This window comes from Pelophylax lessonae (genome assembly GCF_965119305.1).
Source record: "Pelophylax lessonae genome assembly, chromosome: 5".
NCBI lineage: Eukaryota > Metazoa > Chordata > Amphibia > Anura > Ranidae > Pelophylax > Pelophylax lessonae.
Genome location: NC_138772.1, coordinates 170,235,273 through 170,259,280, shown reverse-complemented (window position 1 = coordinate 170,259,280; position 24,008 = coordinate 170,235,273). Strand labels below are relative to the sequence as shown.

The following is a 24,008-nucleotide window of genomic DNA, read 5'->3' as shown; positions in this document are numbered from 1 at the left end:
CGGAGCGGCCGCCACGGACTTCATAACATTGAAGTCTATGGCGGTCGCCTCCTGGTCGCCCCAAAGAAGCTCCGGACCCTTTTTCTGAGTCGGAGCGACTTGTGTCGCTCCTATCAGAACGGGTCCGCAGCTTCCCTATGGGAGGCGACCTGTGAGGCGACCAGGTCGCCTCACAGGTCGCCCCAGTGTGAACGGGGGCTAACGCTCCCCTGTTCGAAGAAAGTAGTAACAATCATAAAAGGGAACAAAATAATTATGACCAAAAAAAAAATGTGAAAGTTATAGTGCCCCTTACATTGGTGGTCAGTGGAAAAGTGCCTTCTTAGATCGGTAGTCAGTGTAGAGGTCCATTACATTGGTGGCCATCGGAAGAAGAACCCCTTAAATTAATGGGCAGTATGAGAAGGACACTTTTACATTGTTAACCAGTAGGAAAACTGCCCCCCCCCCCCTTACACACAGGTAAAAATATTATTGATATCTGGGATTACTGGGAGCTGGCAATTCTTCATTGCTCAAGGAACCCTGGTTAAGAAACGCTGTTCTAAATGCTTTTGCATTAACCACCGCTGTTCCTAAAACAAATGATATGATGATGCCCCATTATCGAGGCTATAGGTTAGGCATAAGGGTCAGTGTAATGGTAAAGAAGTTAGGGTTAGTTGTAAATTGATAATATTCCACTCACTACCCAGCCAGGAATGTATTTTTGCACACAAGAATGAGCACTGGAATCAGACAGATGACTACATTGCCACCTGCAATGCACAGGAAAAAAACAAGCAGCATTCATTTAAAACAGCCATTGCTGAATTCTTTATTACATACTTTGCACAAGATTAATTCTTTCCAAACTATCCCAGTCAATTGTTGACCTTTGACAAAAAAAAAAAAAAAAAAAAAAGCCAGCATGTACCACTAATTAAGAGAACATATCTGTGTACGGTTAGCATTAACCAGTTTTTTGGGTTCAGAGCAAATATTTGAATTATATTCTGTTAACACCTTCTATGTTTTTTTAGTGAGTGCATTTCTGTTTCCAATTCTAGATGTATTGTTGAAAAGCATTGTCTTTGAAGTGGATTTGAAAGATAAAAGTGATTGAAAAGTCCAGTGTTATTTTATTTTAATTAACAAACATGTTATACTTACCTGTGAAGTGTTTTTGCACAGAGCAGCCCACATCCTCCTCTTTTCGGGTCCCTCTTCACTGCTACTGTCCTCTCTCTCCTGTCGAGTGCCCCACAGCAAGCAGCTTGCTATGGGGACACCCGAGCCTAGCTGCAGCTCTGTGTGTCCATTCAGACACGGAGCTGCTGTTTGGCCCCACCCCCTCACAGTCCTGATTGGCTAACTGACTTTGTTCGACAGCCGCGGGAGCCAATGGCGCCGCTGCTGTGTCTCAGCCAGTCAGGAAGGAGAGTCCTGGACGGCAGAGGGACTCGTGGACATCGCTGGGGCTCAGGTAAGTATTAGGGGGTGCTGGGGAGGCAGAAGGCTTTTTATCATAGAATGCATTAAGATAAAAAACCTTCTGACTTTATAACTCCTTTAAGTTCCTCAGAAGGTGTCAATCACTGTAGTTAACAGTTCTGTCATTTATTGCAATGATCTCGGTGTGAATGTAGAGTTTTTTCTTAAAGTGGAACTTTAGTCAGAAAATGAAAGGATAAATCCAGGCAAAAACCTAATGCTAAAACTGCTCTGTGCCACATTCTAAACCTAATCTAACCCTGTAAAGCAAAAATCACTGTACTTACCTATTCTGCAGCCCATCCGGTCCAGTCTCACGCTGAGTTGTCAGTGGCGGCTTCAGCATAGAAGCGGGTGCAGGAGAGGCACTCGACAACAGAAGCCCCATAGTAAGTCTACGGCTGATGTCACTTCCCCTTCATTTTACAGCCGTTGTATGTCCTCTCCTGCACACAGCTTTTGTCACTGGAGACCCGACCGGATCGGGTGCAGAAAAGATAAGTATAGCGATTTTTGCTTTACAGGGTTAGATAAATTAGGTTTAGAATGTGGCACAGAGCAGGTTTAGTATTAGTTAGGTTTTGCCTGGACTAACCTTTAAGTCCTGCTAGATCACTTTAGGCTGGCCCCTTTTGCATTTATTGCTATAAAAAAAAACATTAACAATAAATGCCTACACGGTTTAAAATCCAGTAATACACAGTCTCACCCTACTCTGCACATGCTCAGTTGCTTTCTATTTTCCGGCACTGTGCCAAAAATGTAGATGCAGATCTGCTGACAGCCTAAAGCCAAAAGATTTACTGCTGCTCAGAGGCTCTGGGCTTCAGCAAAATGGCAGCTTCCAACAAGAACAAACAGGAACAATGCTGGAGGCAATTTACAGCACACACTAATTTCAGTAGTATAATTTTCAATTAAAAATGTATGTTCCAGCCTGAGAACGCTCAAAGGCTCTGTTTTGTACTTTCATCTTGAAATTATAATAAATGGAAGAAAAAAAAAATGTATGTTCTTTGCTAAAGAACATTATTTTTTATCAAGTTATTATAGGTAAAGTTTTGCTTAAGGCTGGCTATACACAGGTCCAATTTGGCTGTTTTCTGCTAAATTAACTTAAACTCAATATGTGGGTGGCCCTGATGGCACCATCCCAGCAGGCTATGCCTGCATGGCCAGCTTTAGTGAGATTTGCTGTGTTCCTTATTGCATTAGGTGATAACGTGTGCTGTATTATCCATTTATACAGGAGCAGTAAGGAGGAAGAAAAGCTCAGACTAGTGTCCTATGCTGTGCAGTGTGATGTGGAAGGCAACTACAAATACAGTAACACACAGCATCTGGTTTACTGTCTTCTGCTATTCATATTTAGATGACGCGGAGCATATTCATTTAGATAGGCATGATGTCCACTAAAACGTCAGTCACTGTTGAGCGAGCATTACGTAGTGAGGTACTTTGGCACAAAATGATAACAACTGAATATTATATTTGTTCAGAGTGTTACTCAATATACGTTACTCATATTTTCAATAGAAGAGATATAGGATAATAACAGTAGGGAAATTCACAATCACATTTACTCTAGAAATCTGGAGTTATGCAGCTACATGTCACCCGTGTACCTAATTCATTATCACTTAAAGTGGGAGTAAACTCTCATTCGTGACTTTTACCTATAGGTAGGCCTATAATAAGGCTTACCTATATGTACAGTAAATATTTCCTAAACCTGCACTGTTTAGGAGATATTTAAGTTTTGATGCAGCCGGTGACGCCACCAGCACATGCGCACTGAAGAAACAGCATACCGTGCCGTTCCTGCAGAGTACTGTGCCATGAATGGCAGCTCCCACCCACATGTGCGGGAGTGACGTCATCACTGCTCCGGCCACTCACCCAGCGAACCCGGAAGGAAGACTGGGTAAGGATGAAAGTGCCATCAGCGGTGACAGCGTGCCGCTGGGGGGGCTTCGTTCTAAGGTAAGTTTCACATAATGTGCTAGTATGCGATGTATATTAGCACATTATGGCTTTACCTTGCAGGATTTAAAAAGTGGTTTACTACCACTTTAGACCTGTTTTCTTGCATCTCAAACCACATAACCAAATTCATAGCTGTAGAGCTTAGTAAATGTGGTGAAAACTACCTGATGTATACTCATACTGTAACCTTGGTCTTTACTTGGGAAACAATAATAGAGAAACAACAGCAGGGGTGCGCTATACCGTGCACAAACCCACTATAACCTAACACTTCACATTTATTCATAAAAAAAAAAAAAAAAAAAAAAAAAAAAAATATTTTTTCCTAGGCGCTCAATCCAATCCAGTTATATATTATAAAACTGATAAATGGGGGGGGGGGGGGGGGGGGGGGGGGGAGTACTGCGCTTTGAAGGTTGTATGTGCTATAAGGTGACTAAGTGATAATAAATAGATAATCCCACTAGTGTATAAAATTCATATAAACAATCGATCAATAATAATGGTAAATGTGTAAAAATCACAAAATATAAATAGTCCCACTGGTGTAAAAAATTCATATAAACAATCAATCAATAATAATGGTGAATATGTAAAATCACAATACAGCACGTGATATATTTAAACATAAACATAAATATATAGATATGTCTCAACAAACAGTGCCTATGGTGATAAATTGAATAGTTATAAGCTGGTGATAAAATCCAAAAAAAGTGCTCTGTGCTCAATTGGTGACCTTTTCTAAACTTTATATCAACAGGTGGCAATGGTGATATGGAATTATGGATGTCTATATACAACGCATCATAAAGTGCTCAAGTGTCCCAAATGGTGATAATATTATAAATCTTCCTGCAAAATGCGCTTCTCCGATGCGGGACTAATCCTTCCCGTTCTCACGAGCACCGGAAGTGACGTAGCGGAGAACGGGAAGGATTAGTCCTGCATCGGAGAAGCGCATTTTGCAGTGTTTTATGCGAGTGGAAATCTTTATATATTTAATAAAAAGGATTAACAATACTTCACTATATGGGCCCCTTTATTTCTGAGATTTGAGGTACCACCAGAGATCCCATAAGTGGACCCCCATTGTAAAGAAGTACACCGTTAGCCACCATCATCTCCTGCATAAATCCAGAGGAGGAGAGGTGAAAGGAGTATTTTCCCTGATAGATCCTACAAAGATGATCCACATGATTTAAGACATGGAGGTGAGCATATAGCACACCTATTGGTCACGTGCACCGAAGAGCACCCGTATGCACTGAGTGTATAGGAGGAAGATCTTTTTCTTTTATAACACAGAGGAGGAAGATTTATAGTATTATCACACTTGAGCACTTTATGATGCGTTGTATATAGACATCCATATCACCATTGCCACCTGTTTATATAAAGTTTAGAAAATTGAGCATAGAGCACTTTTTTTGGATGTTTTGGATTTTATCACCAGCTTATAACTATTCAATTTATCACCATAGGCACTGTTTGTTGAGACATATCTATACATTTATGTTTAAATATATCACGTGCTGTATTGTGATTTTACATATTCACCATTATTATTGATTGATTGTTTATATGAATTTTTTACACCAGTGGGACTATTTATATTTTGTGACTTTACACATTCACCATTATTATTGATCGATTGTTTATATGAATTTCATACACTAGTGGGATTATCTATTTATTTATCACTTAGTCACCTTATAGCACATACAACCTTCAAAGCGCGGTACTCCCCCCCCCCCCCCCCCCCCCATTTATCTCATTCCTTACTTGCGTGGTTAGCAGCAATAGTACCTGCGGCATTGAGGATACATATCTTTTATACACCTACAGGACAGCGCAAGAATTATACCCCCTTAAATAATATTATAAAACTGGCCCACAGCTGCACAGCACAAAAGGGAAAATAAAATAATTAGTGGCTATTCCGTTTGAAGAGGCAAGCACTTGAAGATTCCTAACTATTTCCAAAAATGTGATTAGGGAAACAAATTATTATAAAGAAACAATGAGAGACAGATCAAAAATAAAGCCCATACATTGTTGTAGTCCAAGACCTGGAGTATAAACATGGTATCTAAATGTGTCTGCTCAGCTCACAGAATGACCAATACTATGAGGATTCAGGCTGTCTACTCAATACTGGCCTAGAAAAGCCGATATACAGTGTATATTAACACAGGCAAGTCTGGATGCTGTCTGATTACTCATCCGGGTGGATGGATGGCTGTGGTTGCTAACAGGTTGAATCAATGGGCAGCTCAGCGAGCGGAGTCGGAGGGCAGGATTGCCACTGGCAGGTGGAACGAAGGCAGATGAAAAACCACGCTGAAATCCTGGAGAGCGGTGTCGAGGGTGTGAAGACTGGAGCCGCTATCTGGTTTAAGGGCAAGAACTAACCGGGGACAACTGCCAAGCGGGGGGGGGGGCAAAAAACGGGACTGCCCTGGGTGAGCACCAGAGGAGAATGGTTCACAGTATACATGGAACGCGTTTCGGAAGAACCAATTGCTTCCTTCACCAGCCTCTTTTATTCATAACTGTCTAAAACTCATAATGTATACATCCTTATGACTTTCTTTCAATTTCTACATTATGAGTTTTAGACAATTATGAATAAAAGTGAAGTTTTAGGTCATAGTGAGTTTGATGCTTGCGTATAGCGCACCCCCGCTGTTGTTTCTCTATTGAATTCCATCATTCAATCACGTGCAAGCACAAGTCTGTTTTTTATTTTCCTTGCAACCAAATGGATATTCTTTATAAAGTGAAGCTTCACCACATTCACTAAGCTCTGTGGAAAAGCAGTGCAACTGTACATACAAAGTGCACAGTCTATTTGCTATCGGTAAACCAACCCCAGTGACAGCTAAAAGTCAGATTACCAGAGCTGTTTACACATTCTCCAACACATATTATGAAACCGTGTATTGATACACTACACTTTATTATCAAATCATTTTGTTTAGAACTAATTTAATTTCTCCTGACAATAGAAATTATCAACCAATTTTGTACAAGGACTATAAGATGTTCATAAGATGTGGTGGCTGCATCAGTTTTCTTTTCTTTGGCTTTTTTCACCTGGCAATTTAGTCTGCAACACACCTCCTGTATTACTGAGACACAACTCTGGGCGAATTAGAATAGGAGGTACATCAGGCAGCAGCATTGTCAATCTGGGGGGGGGGGGGGGGGGGTAGTGTTCAATGCATTAGCAGATTTAGAACCACTAACAATGTGAAGCCAACTCTGGCTCACACTTTATAATCAGTTACAGCAAAACATTTTTTCCTTTTGGGACAAAGGTTTTACATTAAGAAAAAAAAGCTGATCATTTTAATCACTGTCAGTGTTAAGTGGTTTGTCTCATCAAAGTAATCTGATACATTCTGCTGGAGAGCTTGTGCTGTAAAAAACTACAGACTTGCTGGATGGATTACCAGATAAAAATTGAAGAAAGAAAGCCTTAAAAGGAAACTGATACAGCCATCACATCTAAGATCTAACATCTAATGTTTGCTTTTTGGGTTTATTACTGCTCGAAAACCTATTTTTGACTTGTTGCACCAGTTCTGTCAGTTTAATAAAGATTCAGGTGTCTGTACCACGTATGTGAATTTGAGTCTATTTGTTCCATTTATAAGAAACTGAGCTTGTTACAACTTAGCAGCAATCTTTGTGAATTCCCCTGGGTATGTTTAAAAACAAAATAATTTGAGCTGTTACCTGCTTAATGCTGAAACTTGACACAGTATAGATCATGATAGGGTTGTTGGTTAATTCGTCTGGTCTCACCCACCTGGAAAACATGGCTTTCTGTTTGGGGGATAGTGCCAACTTGCCATACCTGTCCCTGAAGAAGAGAATATATTAAGTGCTTTTCACAATCTTGTTAAATTGCTATGGTAAAAGCAAACTGAACTTTCTTGAAGAATAGCCAAACATCTAGGTTTATATTATATACATATATATATAGGCATCTTAGGAAAATAGGGGCGCACGGGCCTAGTGCATTATCCTTTGATTGGTTTATTTAAAAGAAAAAAGATTAAAAATACTCACAAACGAGTTCTTGGTTAAAAGCATATCACATAAGGAGCGCAGTCCTCAGTTGTGTGATCAGGCTCTGAGGAAGAGGCTAAGCCTCGAAACGCGTTAGCCATTACGAATTCAAGGGACAACTTACCCTCGGATCACACAACTGAGGACTGCGCTCCTTATGTGATATGCTTTTAACCAATAACTCGTTTGTGAGTATTTTTAATCTTTTTTCTTTTAAATAAACCAATCAAAGGATAATGCACTAGGCCCGTGCGCCCCTGTGTTTGTTTGTTGTTTGCAGTATTTCCAGACTTCCCTGGTCATATAAAGGGCAGCAAGGTCGCAGCATTTATCCTGGGTTATCGAGTCCACAGCTCTAGAAACAGTGGAAAGACCCTAATAAGGAGGACTAGTAACTACACCTCTCTGAGCGCAGGGAACTGGTGCCTTGCACCAAAAAACTCTTTTTGCATCTTAGGAAAATACATGGCGTTTCCAGTCTAGCTGAGAGTTACAATCCCACCTGAGAATTTTAGATCTGCACCAAGGCCTCCACCCAGCTGCATTGGATTTGTAGAGCCCTCAACAAATCTCTCAAAGTGCATCCATATAGCCCAGATTCCATCATATGGCACCTTCCACTAAAAGATTAGAATTGTGTCGATGTCCCAATATTTATGGACCTGACTCTATATTAGTATAGAATGGTACAATAGGACTATACTATACAGAGAGAGGACAGCAATTAACATTCCATGTGGAAGATGACACCTGACAAGTACTCTAACATCCCTGGAGGGTACGGCATACCGTGGAAGTTATAGTATAGGGTTTTAAAAGTAATCATATTGCTTGATATCCACATAGGTATTACAACCAATACAGTGTCTTGTTTGTCTTAAAAATATCTCTTTACACACATAGAATATTGTTTCGTTTAGATATAAAGATGAGAATCATTAAGGTATAATTTCTTGGATTATAGTAACATCCAAAAGGTATAGTATTTAGTGAGACCAGCCAGGGAAACCAAAGCCTCTCAAATTTGCTTCGGCAGTCAGATGTCTCATATGTTAGTTTGTAGAGTTGGAGCACCTGGTTGACAATCCATATCCAACTATCTAAAGTTAGAGGATTTCTAGATAAAAGCCAAAGGTTTCTTCATGTAGAAGAATAAAAGGCAAAGAAGACGTTTAGAGAGATTAGGAACATCTGAGTCTTACAGATATTAGGTAACGCAAAAAAATGAGTATAAACATTAACTAAAAAAAAAAATGTGCGCTGTCACCTTGTATGGGGGAAATGCGTCGGGCAGAGCTAACTTTGTAACGTCATCATGCACGGGCACGCTCAAGGACATCGCGATCGCGAGTTTTTTTTACTGCTTTATACTTCTCTTCACTTGTAAGTGTATTTCTTTTTAAATAAATCCATTTTGCTATAGTATAGCACTATGAGATCTCTTCCTTTGCTTTTAATATATACCTTTGCCGAAGCATGATGGCAGAATAGTAGCTAAGTGTACAATCTCACAGCGGGGACATTGCTGTTGGAATTGGCTGATGGGGTCGCTAAACTCCTGAGAGATCCGATGGTGAGAGCGTCAGCTCCCTAAGACGGAATACACAAAGCGATATTGATCTCCTTATTGTGAGATCATATTTGTCTGGTAAGAGGCCTCTTGGTTTAAGAAGCACCTTTTAGGGCTTTTTGAGTACTGAGCGCGTTTTCCAGCACCTGGGTGGACACTTTACCATTAAATCATGAATTTCGTTGTCTACACTTTTAGTAACGAAAATATGAATTGATAATTTTGGTACTTGTGTATTTTTCAGCAACTTTTTTACTTTTCATTGCGATTTTGTACATTATATGAAACATTGTTTAATCTTTGCATTTTTTTTATTTATATGAATTGTTCACCTTTTGGTGTGAGAGACAGCGCACATTTTTCTGTAGTTACAGTTATTTTGGATTCTAAATTCAGGATCCTTATAGCAGCAGCAGATTCACTTTGATTTTGGTATTGGCGGAGCACAAAGTCTGAACTTTATATTGATAGTAAAAAAACATTGTTAATCTTAGACCACAAGATTCATATTGCAGGAAGTTCCAGGTCATCTGAATGAATATGCCTGAGTATATTATGCATTTAAGACAAGCCAGGGCAGGTAAATTGCCCATTTTAAATAACTGATAGGGAGTGTAGCTTGTATGCAAATATTTTAACTTGACTGGTTTATTGGTGGAGGACACTACAAAAAGGGGGTGGTGGCTAAGATACCCTAAGTAAAAAAGGGGTGGGATATCTGCGCTCAGACAATTGGACTCACAAATAAATCAAATTAATCACATAAATATATAAAAATACACATAAATGTGAATAAAAAGGTGTAGGCAGCCAACTAAAAAGTAGATAAAACTTTGATAGACATAAAAAGAAATGTAGTAGCGCCAAACACTATAGGCAAATAAAATCATCCAAAAAAGTCCAAATAAAGTCCATAAAGGGAAAAAAGACGAGATCCCAGATCCAAATTGTGCAGGTAAAGGAAAGCTAGCACCCAATCGTGATGTGTACTCATATGCGCTTACCAGAAATCAATATAATCAGAGCGATGTATGAATCCAAAAGAAGCAAGATGGACCACCAAAATGTTTCAGGGATTCCAACTCAAAATGATCTGATATGCTGACACCAGTAGGGTATAGATAGCCTGATATAGGAAGTATCGCCTGGGCTTGCTGCAAGTTGATCCCAGCTCCAGTACCTCAACACAAAGGGGAGGACAATAGTGCAGACTGTACAGGATAACATTTATTGGTATAAAGAAAGGTACTCACACATATCGAAATGTAAAGGAGCATGTATCATAATGAAATTCCGCGGTGTAGGGTAGCGTGCTAATCGTTCCCGGGTCGCCTGATGAACGATGATGTCATTTTCTTTGACGACACGCGTCAGGCAACCCGGGAACGATTAGCACGCTACCCTACACCGCGGAATTTCATTAGGATACATGCTCCTTTACATTTCGATATGTGTGAGTACCTTTCTTTATACCAATAAATGTTATCCTGTACAGTCTGCACTATTGTCCTCCCCTTTGTGTTGAGGTACTGGAGCTGGGATCAACTTGCAGCAAGCCCAGGCGATACTTCCTATATCAGGCTATCTATACCCTACTGGTGTCAGCATATCAGATCATTTTGAGTTGGAATCCCTGAAACATTTTGGTGGTCCATCTTGCTTCTTTTGGATTCATACATCGCTCTGATTATATTGATTTCTGGTAAGCGCATATGAGTACACATCACGATTGGGTGCTAGCTTTCCTTTACCTGCACAATTTGGATCTGGGATCTCGTCTTTTTTCCCTTTATGGACTTTATTTGGACTTTTTTGGATGATTTTATTTGCCTATAGTGTTTGGCGCTACTACATTTCTTTTTATGGCTAAGATACCCTGCCGGGCTTCTTCTGATAGACCTAGAAGGTGCTCCTGCCACTACGCTTTAGTCAGGACAAGTCTTCTGGTAGTAGTATGCAGTAAGTATGCCGACATTAGCTTTTGGTGCCATGGCTCGAACATTCATTTTCCAACCTGAAAGTGATTAGGTCACCTCAACCAAGCCATTATTTTTGAATGTTTGCAATATCCTTCCAGCCTTTTTCTACTCATTTTGTTACCCCATAAGATGTACTTACGAGTATGGCATGGGAAAGGCAAAACGTTCCTTGAGGTCGACGCTCATAAATGGCACATACTCAATCCCGTTGATCTTTGAGGTTTTTCTGCAAGAAGCAAGAAAAATGTTAGTGTGGAAAGAAACTGAATATATTTAAAGCTAGATATTCACCAATAATGCAAGTGATTCTAGTTCTCATGAAATGTACTGCAGGTGGAACTTGTAACATGTTCAAAAGCAGAACTTATCCTTAGCCTATGTTCACACTTATGTGGGTGGAAGCCACTTCGTCCCGCAGCTGCAACCACCCGCACACAAAACACGGGACTCGCGGGCGGGTGCCATTAATCTTAATGGCACGCCTTCCGCACTGGAAACTGCACTGCACTGCAATGCAGTGTCCGTGCAGTCTGCGATTTCTGGAAAGGTGCAGGGACCTTTTCCCTGCGTTTTGTGAGGCATGGCAGCCCATTCGTCTGAGGAAGGAGCTCTATATGCATGCTCCGAAACGCGTTACGTCATATCCAGGAAGGCTTGGGGTTCACCGCTGCCTCCGCTTGATCCAGCTCCCCCACGGCCCTTCCTGACATCGTCATTACCCGGCTGCTGGTCGGTCGGAAGGCGGATACAGTGCGCAGGAAGAGATCCAGGAGACACAGATTAAAGCATCCCTATGTGAGTTTACATGTATGTCATGCCATTAAATTTCATGCTACACTCAGCGGCACCTGTTTTTTCTTTCTGTTGTCAGCGGGATTCTAGCTTTTGCCTGCCAGAGCTTCCCTGAGTTAACATCAGCAACATCGTTTTATATGCTTCAGAAGTCACTGATCATCACAACTGACTGTTGTTTGCTATATATTGGGGACCTTTCTCCTTGGCACAAGCGCCCAACACATCCCCTTATTTTCATTCAAATGAATGGGCTGCTGTGCCAGCACAAACGCAGCATGCACAGCGCGCAAAGGTGTGAACTTAGGCGAAAAGTGAAACTTAGTTTAGTACAGAAAAAATAAAAGCTATCTCCTTCAGCTTAACTGTATATATTAGTGCAATTTCTGCAGTACTAGGGTTAACAAAATTAGATTTTTGTGCCATTTTGTAGTAAAAGCATCCATCCTAAAAGGGGATCTTGCTATATGTTCTTGTTATACATGCCAAATTTGAATACATTATTGATGCAAATACAGAATTTATGTGGAGATATATGGAACTGCATGTATTTATATTATATATTTGTGCTGGGCCCTGCACTTAGTTTTAATGGTTTTAATTAAGTTTTGTAAGCATAAAACTTGATCTTTCATATTTATTATGCAGCATTTGTGGTATTGATTGGATTGTCTAGTATAGGTCTTATTTTTTTTTTTTTTTTCGGATTCATTAGAAAGATTTTAAACTGTATTATCTGTTTCTGTACTCTAAAAAAGGGCCATTTCAGCTCACTCGCTGACGTCTTTCTGCGTGTCTCAGAGTGAGGGAGTGTTACTTAAAATTAACTAACTTGCTATGGATGTATTAAGAGGTTGTTCTACATTTTTTACTGGAAGTGAAAATTACAGCCTGCTGCACAATGAAGCAGAGAAATGGGATTTTTGACTTACCGTAAAATCCATTTCTCTGATGTGCATTGGCGGACACAGTTCATAAACTTCATAACCATTGGGTTATACTGCCCCCTACAGGAGTAGGACACTAGGCAGAAAAATAATCTAGCTACGCCTATTGGCAGTCCCAGGGGGTATACTCCCTCTTCCTGCTATAGGTACTCAGTTTTGTTACAAGCAGTGTCAGAAGAATTACAACTCCACAGAGGGGTGGGTGCTGTGTCCATCAATGAACATCACAGAAATTGATTTTACAGTCTGTCAAAAATCCCATTTTCTCTTTTGTTCATTTATAGACACAGTTCCTGATCTTCATAACCATTGGGACGTCCTAAAGCAGTGTTAAACATGAGGGTTGGGAGCAGCAAAAAAATTCCCCAGGCTAAACAGTAGCCAACCAGGCAACAAGAGCACTTTCTTTCTTTGCAATTTCTGGAGTTTGTCCAGAGGAAGGAGCATTCTGGCTAAGGCTGAGTCCAGAGTCAGGCCCAGATAGTCCAGCTTTGTGGAGGGAACCAGCACAGACTTCTGAAAATTCAGAATCCAGCTGAACTCCCGCAGAGTTCGTATTGTGATCTCCAGGTTTTCCACCAGAGCAAAGGAGACTCTGCTTGCAGAAGGGGTAGCCCAGCACCGCGATCCCCTGTACACATAACAAAGCTAGCACTGAGGCTAACACTTGTGTGAAGACCCGAGGTGAGACCAAAGGGTAAGGTCACAAACGGGTAATGCTCCTCTCTCAACGCAAAGCAGAGAATGCTCTGGTCACAAGCACATATTCCTTGATGTCGATAGAAGCAAGGAAATCCCCCTGACGCAAGGATGCCACCACCGTGTGAATGAACTCCATTCTGAACTTCTGCACCCGCACAAAGAAGTTCAGCGCCTTGAGGTCCAGGATTGGACGCACTTTGCCTTCCTTCCTGGGAACTGTACACAGGTTTGAGTAAAAACCCTGAAAACGTTCCAAAGTCGGAACTGGGACAATCACCCCTTGAAGCAGCAGGTCTTGTACCGCCCCAAACAGACCCAGTAAGCGGTCCGGGGACAGGCGCAAGCTGGAAGGAAAGAACCTTGCCGGGGGACAAGAGCGTAACTTGATCTTGTAGCCAGACCGAATTACTTCCTGGACCCACTTGTCTTGTACCAGGGAAGTCCACGGGTCTGAAAAAAACGAAGACATCCCCCCAACCGCACAAAGAAGTTCAGCGCCTTGAGGTCCAGGATTGGACGCACTTTGCCTTCCTTCCTGGGAACTGTATACAGGTTTGAGTAAAAACCCTGAAGACGTTCCAAAGTCGGAACTGGGACAATCACCCCTTGAAGCAGCAGGTCTTGTACCACCCTCAACCAGACCCAGTAAGCGGTCCGGGGACAGGCACAAGCTGGAAGGAAAGAACCTTGCCAGGGGACAAGAGCGAAACTCGATCTTGTAGCTGGACCAAATGACTTCCTGGACCCACTTGTCTTGTACCAGGGAAGTCCACGGGTCCGGAAACAAGCAAAGACATCCCCCCACCCCTCATACGGGTGAGGGCGCACCTTCATGCTTAAGGAGCCTTGTCCACGGGTCTGGAGAAGCCCATTCTTGGTTTGCCAGACCAGGTTTGTTTTGATCCTCCAGAGGAGGCCCTGAAAGGCTTCAAGCCTTTGTCAGTAGACCTGAGGGACGAAAAAACTTCTTAAGAGCAGAGAAGGAAGTCCCACGTCTACAACAAGGTTTCTTGCCCTTAGTAGCCTGCGGATGAAAGGCACTTTTCCGCCCTGTGAGACCTTTTATGATGATGTGGGGAAAGGAAAAACATTTGCCGCTCTGGATGGCTTGTGAGTGCCAAAGGGAACCTGCGCCTCCATCGCAGCTGCGTCCTCCATCTTCAAGGTGTCACACACAGATACAATCAGTGCTTCCACTAGCGCCTCTTCGCACACGGTTGCATGGAGGAAGCATCCTCACTATCAGAGGATTACGGGCATGTGGTTGCAGACCCAGCAGGGTGACCCACGTCCACGGCGGCTGAATCAGATTCAGGATCTGATGAGACAGGTGAGGTAGGGGAAGGCGGGGGGCGCTTTTGTTAGCCCGTCGCCTGTAAGCCACCTCTACCCAGGACACAAATAACTCCAGGACCGCCCTCAGTGCATCGATGAATGGTTGGGACCCAGAGAGCCCTGCAGCCTCAGAAAGGGGATCAGGTAAGGAGATGTGCTCCAAAGACTCCATGAGTCACTAGGGAAACCCCACAAAACCAGTGTAAAAGACTGCAAGGGACACCCCCTCCGCACTGGCAGCACCACCCAGTTGCAAGGGAGAGAGAGCACCAAGCGATCCTCAGCAGGGAGGGAGAGAACCCCACCAGACTCACCACCCAGCAGAAGCAGGCACCTGCAGCCACCAGAATAATCTGCACTGCACACACTGCGATCAGGAAGTAAAAGGATCCAGGAGTCAGCACCAGGGGATAAGGAGGGGCCACCACCGCCGCAATCGCCGTCCACAGGGCTCCAATGTCATGGCTGCCTCATTTTCAATGGCAAACTACTGCAAAATGGCTGCCGGACTACACAAACATGGCCGCCGTGCATAGAAACACAAGTCTACACCAAAATGGTGGCACCACGAGGCTTCCAGGGACCCAGGGGGGATCCCTAGGCCTCAGGGACAGACCCAGGCAGGATGGGGGACCCTGGCAGGAGCCCCCACCAGGTACAACTACCCTCCCCCACGTACACAGCCGATCATCCGGTCGCCGGCGGCACCCCCCCCCCAGCACCTATCGTCAGTATAGCGCCCTGCCCCCACACCAGGAGGTGGACCAGAACACCCACACAGCCCCAGCATAAGTGGAGGGGGGTTAAGATGGGGGACAGATGAGGGGTGCCTGACAGTAAGGAGGGGAACCCGGGGGTCCGATTGTCCCAAGGAGGGGCCCACATATACCCCAAAACCCTCCAGGGGGAGAGGGGGGACAGCTACTCCCCATACCAGGAACTGGGTGGGCACAGTTTATTCCATGATTTGTAAAGCATCAGTATATGTTATACCAATGTGACAAATGTTTTATTCACCTTTGTCTATTAGTGGTTTCCTTACTACAAAGAAAAGGCAATAGTCCTTTTTTCATGTGTGCCGCATTAAAACATTAGTGGGACCTACTGGTGGAGCAATCATAGTGATGGTAAGTACAGTGCATCCGGAAAGTATTCACAGCGCTTTACTTTTTCCACATTTTGCTATGTTACAGCCTTATTTCAAAATGTATTAAATGCATTATTTTCCTCAAAATTCTGCAAACAATACCCCATAATGACAATGTGAAAGAAGTTTGTTTAAAATCTTTGCAAATTTATTAAAAATAAAAAAACGAAAAAAAAATCCCATGTACATAAGTATTCACAGCCTTTTTTTCAATTCTTTTGATAAAGCACCTTTGGTACCAATTACAGCCTCAAGTCTTTTTGAGTACGATTCTACAAGGTGGGCACACCTATTTTTGGGCAGTTTCTCCCATTCTTAATTTCAGGACCTCTCAAGCTCTATCAGGTTGGATAGGAAGCGTTGGTGCACAGCCGTTTTCAGATCTGAACGGGTTCAAGTCTAGGCTCTGGCCGGGCCACTCAAGGACATTCACAGAGTTGTCCCGTAGCCACTACTTTGTTATATTGGCTGTGTGCTTAGGGTAGTTGTACTGTTGGAAGATGATCCTCTGCCCGAATCTGAGGTCCAAAGCGCTCTGGAGCAAGTTTTCATCAAGGATGTCTCTGTACATTGCTGCATTTATCTTTCCCTCGATCCTGACCAGTCTCCCAGTTCCTGCCCCTGACAAAAATCCCCACAGCATGATGCTGCCACCACCATACTTCACTGTAGGGATGGTATTGGCCAGGTTATGAGCATTTCCTGGTTTCCTCCAGACAGAACTCTTGGCATTCAGGCCAAAGAGTTCAATCTTTGTTTCATTAGACTAGAGAAATTTGTTTCTCATGGTCCGAGAGTCCTTCAGGTGCCTTTTGGCAAACTCCAGGCAGGCTGCCATGTGCTTTTACTGAGGAGTAGCTTCCGTCTGGCCACTCTACCATACAGGCCTGTTTGGCAGAGATTGCTGTTCATCTGGAAGGTTCTCCTCTCTCCACAGAGAAATGCTAGAGCTCTGTCAGAGTGACCTTCGGGTTCTTAGTCACCTCCCTGACTGAAGGCCCTTCTCCCCCAAATTGCTCAGTTTGGCCGGGCGGCTCGCTCTAGGAAGAGTTCTGGTAGTTCCAAACTTCTTCCATTTACAGATGATGGAGGCCACTATGCTAATTGGGACCTTCATTGCTGCAGAAAATTTTCTGTACCCTTCCCCAGATCTGTACCTCAATATAATTCTGTCTTGGAGGTCTACACACAATTCCTTGGACTTCATGGCTTGGTTTGTGCTCTGACATGCACTGTTAAACTGTGGGACCTTATATTGACAGGTGTGTGCTTTCAAAATCATGCCCAATCAACTGCATTTACCACAGATGAACTCCAATCAAGTTGCAGAAATATCTCAGGGATGATCAGTGGAAACAGGATGCACCTGAGCTCAATTTGTGTCATGGCAAAGGCTGTGAATACCTATGTACATGTGATTTTTTTTTTTCATTTTAATTTTTTAATACATTTTCAAAGATTTCAAACAAACTTCTTTTCCGTTGTTATTATGGGGTATTGTTTGCAGAACTGTGAGAAAAATAATTAATTTAATCCATTTTGGAATAAGGCTGTAACATAACAAAATGTGGAAAAAGTGAAGCGCCGTGAATACTTTCCAGATGCACTGTACATCTCTTACCATCCACCATTTTCCCTGGAAATTCTGCCTGTACAGGACTAACTTCACTCTACCATACAAACTAGGAAGGAAGGATATACAAACTGACAATTTTAAGTCAAACCTTCATTTGTTTCAAACTGGCCACATACAATAATATCTGACGTAACAATCTCATTTGGAGCACCTAATCTGTAGATATAAATTTTATAAATTATTAAAATAAGCCCTTTAAAACATAGTTGTTGATAAATCTAAAAGTAATTGTACAATCAGATTGTGGCCAGTTTAAGAAAGACACTGTATGAAAATATTTTACAGACAAATCTCATTAAAAAAAAATCGAACTGTACAGTAAAAACTTTTTGGCCACCACCCAAATGATCCTAATCCCAACAGTATATGAAGTTGTTTCTGGCTGTTCATAGTAAAGATGTTTAAGCAATGTGGCACGCACCTTCATATGTCTGTGAATAATGTTAACAAGACAATAAGATTGTACCTAAGCACTTCGATCTCCTCTGATGTGTATTTTTGGCGAGCTGGCTCACTACTACTGTAGGTCACGTTAGGTTTGACAGATGATGGTTTATCATTTAGGCTGAAGTCTGGACCCAGAGGAAGGTATGGTTTTGCTGGCTGGCTTGGCTTGGGGGTAGATATCTTGTCTTTAACAGAAGACTTTGACATAGATTCCTTTAAGGATTCTGCCCTAATACACAAAATAAGGCAATACTTATGAAAAGAAAAACAATTATACATTGTCATTTAAATAAAATACAGGAAATATCAGCCAACACAACACAGCAATTAAAAGGTAAATACTGTTTTGTTATCAACACACCCAACTGGTTTATAACGATCCTGACAGTGTAGTAAGTAATGTTAAAACAACTTTGTTATGTCAGCAGCTGTGAAACTGGAAAGGATAGGGACTCTTCTAGTGTGCTACAGTCCAAGATAAAAGTAGCAGTGGTACAGTGTCTTATTGGATCAACGTGTTTCAAAATAAGGAACTACAAGTGTGAAAGGCACTGGCAGGGTTAGATGTCCAACGACAACCAAAATGGCTCAAACTCTTTAAAACCACTTGCCGACCGCCGCAAGTACATATACTGTGGCAGTCAGCCCCTCACAGGCAAAGTGACGTATGGGTACGTCACTAGCCTGTGAGGCTCTGGGGAGCGAGCGTGCGCCGACGGAGGCGTGCTCCCGCTCGGTCACGGACAGCGGGAGAAAGGCAGGCGGCTGATGTAAACAAGCCGCCTGTCATTCTCCCCTGTGTAAGAACAGTGATCATACGGTTCTACTATGTAGGACCGTTGATCACTGTTCCTACACTTCAAGCCACAGCCAATCACAGTAAAAATCACGCCCCTAGGGACACACACCACCCCTCCCTCTCAAATAAAGTTAACCCCTTCACTACCAGTGTCATTTTACAGTAACAGTGCATATGTATAGCACTGATTACTGTAGTAATGTCACTGGTAATCCCAAAAGTGTCAAAAATGTCAGTCAAGGGTCCGATCTGTCTGCTGCAATGTCGCAGTCCCTCAAAAAAAAAAAAAAAAAAAAACGCAGATTGTCGCCATTACGCATTAAAAAAAAAAAGACAAAAATCTTTCCCTTAGTTAGTAAACGCAATAACTTTTGCGCAAACCAATCAAAATATGCTTTTTGCGATTTTTTTACCAAAAATATGTAGCATAAAACAAATTGGCCTAAAATGTTGAAAAATTTGGATTTTTAAATTTTTTTTGGGGGAATTTCATATAAAAAATTTTGAAAAATATTGTTATTTTTGCAAAACTGACGCTCTTTTTTTGTTTATAGCGCATGATCAAAAAAATTGCACAGGTGATCAAATACAACCAAAAGAAAGCTCTGTTTGTGGGAAAAAAAGGACGTCAAATTCGTTTAGGTACAGCATCGCACGACCGCGCAATTGTCCGTTAAAGTCATGCAGTGCCGAATCGCAAAATACCCCCTGGTCAGGAAGGGGGTAAAATCTTCCGGGGCTTAAGTGGTTAAGGTTTCCACTTTACAGCCCTGGCTAAGCAAGATCAAAAATCACATACATGCGTGAAGCAAAAAAGCCTCTAGGTGCATTTCAAATGACAGCTAACCTAATTTGGATTGGTGCTGTGTGTGGTTTAATCATTTATCTTAATAAAGGAAAACATGTCTATGACAATCTCAGTTACAGAAGGTAAGAATGTCAGTAATCAGGTCCATCATAAAATATTTAACACATTTCATGGATCTAAGACATTTAACAACATTTCACCATATTTCATGGCTTCTAGAGGGCAATTATCCATCTAGTATTTGTGATGATAAACCCTGTTCTCCATCAGCATTTTTGTAGCTGAAAGCCCTATAGACTTAAAGCCATCTTACTAAAGCTGGCCATAGAGGATCAAAATTCAGCCGGTTCAGCAGGGACCAGCCGAATTTCGTTGTCAGAATACAATGTTCCGGTGGAGGGATTCCACCAACTATGTTGTTCAGCCCAAATAAAAACAACTGATTATCTATGGCCAGCTTTACTAATAGGAGATATCTGCAAGCACAAATCAGATTATCATTTTCTACTTATGGATAGAGTGTGGAAGGATTTGATTTTCTGTCAGAATTTTATTTCTGTGCTCCCCAGTGGACAGATTTCTCCTCCCTATCTGGACAGAAAGTGAGAAGTAATCTTACTAACAGGGATACAAACAACAATAAAAACCTTACTTCAAATGTTCACATTTCCTTATGATGTTTAAAAAGACCCTGTCATCAGAAGATTAATTTCACCAAAACACTTTTCATAAGATTATATGTGCATTTAATATAAATACTGTGAAAGCCTTTTTTGTGTAGACATCCAAAAGAACCGAGACTACTGTTGAGAACAATGTGAATGTGTGAATGTGATGTCACCTGCCCCAGTGGATTCAGAGATGTGGAAAGGTAATGTGATAGGGAGCCGACTCTTCTGGAGTAGTCAAATTTTCTAGCAAAGGCACATTGCAAGTCAATAAAGCATTTATGGAAAGTAAAAAAAAGTCTTCAAATAAGAATTTGTAATACTTGATTGTTCTGTGCTAACAGATACAGGTGCAGAGCTCACGAAGGAGAAACCATTCATGAAACAGAAGTGGAAACCAAAGTCAGGTGCCCTAACTCAAATGTCCTCCATCCACTACATGTAGCAATTAGCAAAAAAAGACTGAGTTAACAACTCCAAAATCCATATGAAAATATTTATTGCTACATGACAGAGTTAAAAAGAGTCAACGCGTTTCAGCATATAGCCTTGATCACAGCGCATGTGCTGTGATCAAGGCTATATGCCGACATGCGTTAGCCCCTTTTACCTCACTGTCATGTAGCAATAAAGATTTTCATATGGATTTTGGAGTTCACAGCTCTATCAACTGCTGACTTTTCTGTGCGAACAACTGCATTTGTTTTTAAGTTAATGACAAAATCTCCTTATCCGATAGATAGATAGATAGATAGATAGATAGATAGATAGATAGATAGATAGATAGATAGATAGATAGATAGATAGATAGATAAATGACACCTTGCTACAATGTAAAGTAGTGAGTGTACAGCTTGTATAACTGCGTAAATGTGCTGCCCCTGTAAAATGACTCAACACACAGCCATTCATTTCTAAACTGCTGGCAACAAAAGTAAGTGTACCCCTAAGTGACAATGTCCACATTGGAACCAATTAGCCATTTTCTCACCCCGGTGTCATGTGACTCATTAGTGTTACAAGGTCTCAGGTGTGAATGGGCAGCAGGTGTGTTAAATTTGGCGTTATCGCTCTCACTTTCTCATACTGGTCACTGAAAGTTCAACATGGCACCTCATGGAAAATAACTCTCGGAGGATCTGAAAAAAGAATTGTTGCTCTACATAAAGATGGCCTAGGCCAGTGATGGTGAACCTTGGCTCTCCAGATGTTTTGGAATTACATTTTCCATGATACTCCTGCACTCTGCAGTATAGCGGAGCATCATGGGAAATGTATTTCCAAAACATCTGGGGTGCCAAGGTTCGCCATCATTGACCTAGGCTATAAGAAGATTGCCAAGACCCTGAAACCAAGCGGCAGCACGGTGGCCAAGACCATACAGTTGTTTACCGGGACAGGTTCCACTCAGAACAGGCCTCGCTATGGCCGACCGAAGAAGTTGACTGCACGTGCTCAGCATTATATCCGGAAATTTTCTTTGGAAAATAGACGTATAAGTGCTGCCCGCATTGCTGCAGAGGTTGAATGGGGTGGGGGGTCAGCCTGTTAGTGCTCAGACCATATGCCGCACACTGCATCAAATTGGTCTGCATGGCTGTCGTCCCAGAAGGAAGCCACTTCTAAAGATGATGCACAAGAAAGCCCGCCCGAAAACAGTTTAAGGAAAACAAGCAGATTAAGGACATGGATTACTGCAAGCGTGTGTGGCGGCAACCCTTTGAGGAGTACAAAGACAAGTGTGTCTTGCCTACAGTCAAGCATGGTGGTGGGAGTGTCATGGTCTTGGGCTGCATGAGTGCTGCCGGCACTGGGGAGCTACAGTTCATTGAGGGAACCATGAATGCCAACCTGTACTGTGATATACTGAAGCAGAGCATGATCCCCTCCCTTCAGAGACTGGGCCACAGGGCAGTATTCCAACATAACGATCCCAAACACACCTAAAAGACGACCACTGCCTTGCTAAAGAAGCTGAGGGTAAAGGTGATAGACTGGCCAAACATGTTTACAGACCTAAACCCTATTGAGCATCTGTGGGGCATCCTCAAACAGAATTTGGAGGAGCGCAAGGTCTCTAACATCAGCCAGCTCCGTGATGTTATCATGGAGGAGTGGAAGAGGACTCCAGTGGCAACATGTGAAGCTCTGGTGAACTCCATGCCCAAGAGGGTTAAGGCAGTGCTGGAAAATAATGGTGGCCACACAACATATTGACACTTTGGGCCCAATTCGGAAATATTTCACTTAGGGGTATACTTACTTTTGCTGCCAGCGGTTTAGACATTAATGGCTGTGTGTTGAGTTATTTTGAAGGGACAGCAAATTTACACTGTTATACAAGCTGTACACTCACTACTTTACATTGTAGCAAAGTATCATTTCTTCAGTGTTATTACATGAAAAGATATAATAAAATATTTACAAAAATGTGAGGGGTGTACTCACTTTTGTGAGATACTGTATGTCTGACATCAAACCACGTGATCTGTTTAAAAACTCATTCAGGCCGTCAGTTTCTTTCCAAATTGTATTTTCCTAACTGAAGTAATCAATAGCAACCAAATAGGATTCCCTCTTCTTATTTACACTTATTGAATAAGAACAAAGGCAGTATATATCAGCATTTCTCAACCTTATCAACACAGTGGAACCCATGGAATATCTTTCTGGTCTCAGGGAACCCCTGCTTGAGAGGCAGAATTTGCTCATTACTGGAGGAATCCTAGTTGAAAATCCTTGGTATAAAATCGTGGTCTTGCCGATCTGTTTTAGATTGGAATGATATTGAATATTTTTTCATGCCCCACAAAAGCCCTTGTAGAACAAAATCTGGCAGGGACAACTGTAATGTGATGAGACGGAATGAACAAAATGATACTAATTTCTTTATGTGTGCAGTTTCCCAGTGACAAGACATTTAGGCAGGCTCTAAACAAATCAGCAAATATACCAAATACAGAGCATGGAGGGTTGATGTATACAGGAGCATAATAAAATGCAACAATAGGGTGACCAGATGTTCCCAGTTTCAGGGAACAGTCCCCAATTTCAGGAGGCTGCTCCTGAGAAAAAAAGTTCCTGATGTTGTCCCTGATTAAAAGAATGGGTCCCCGATTTCTTTTCAACTTTAAAGTGATATTAAAGTCTTGTTTTTGTTAATGTTATACTTAACTGCTAAGTGGTTGTTCACAGAGCAGCCCAGATCCTCCTCTTCTCGGGTTCCTCTTCTGTGCTCCTGGCCCCTCCCTCCTGTTCAGTGCCCCCACAGCAAGCAGCATGCTATGGGGGCACCCAAGCCAAGCCGAAGCTCCCTGTGTCCATTCAGATACGGACCTGTGGCCTAGACCTGTCCCCCCTCTCTCCTTATTGGCTCACTGACTTTGACTAAGAGCAGCGGGAGCCAATGGCACGCTGTTATATCAGCCCAAGAGGGGAGTCCTGGACAGCCAAGTCTCTCTTACAACATTGATGGATCTAGATGGACCTCAGGTAAGTATTGGGGGGGGGGGGCTGCTGCACAGAATAGAGTGCATTAAGATAAAAAACATTCTGCCTCTACAATCACTTTAATATTGGTGTCAGGACCTGTGTCATTACTTGGGTCACCTGCTGGTGGTACTCTTGTTCCTGTAATCG

General features: G+C 42.2%; 1 protein-coding gene across 1 annotated transcript in view; it reads right to left on the bottom strand.

Moving 5' to 3' along the window:
- The window catches only part of CAPN7 (calpain 7), a 136,735-nt gene that overhangs the window by 62,641 nt on the left and 50,086 nt on the right, over nucleotides 1-24,008 (bottom strand). Inside the window, exons 5-7 of the mRNA XM_082257541.1 lie at nucleotides 18,114-18,323; nucleotides 11,228-11,314; nucleotides 7,204-7,330 (exon numbers count right to left, since the gene is read on the bottom strand). Coding sequence (XP_082113667.1) covers nucleotides 7,204-7,330; nucleotides 11,228-11,314; nucleotides 18,114-18,323 — 424 coding nt within the window. The remainder of the gene's footprint in view (nucleotides 1-7,203; nucleotides 7,331-11,227; nucleotides 11,315-18,113; nucleotides 18,324-24,008) is intronic.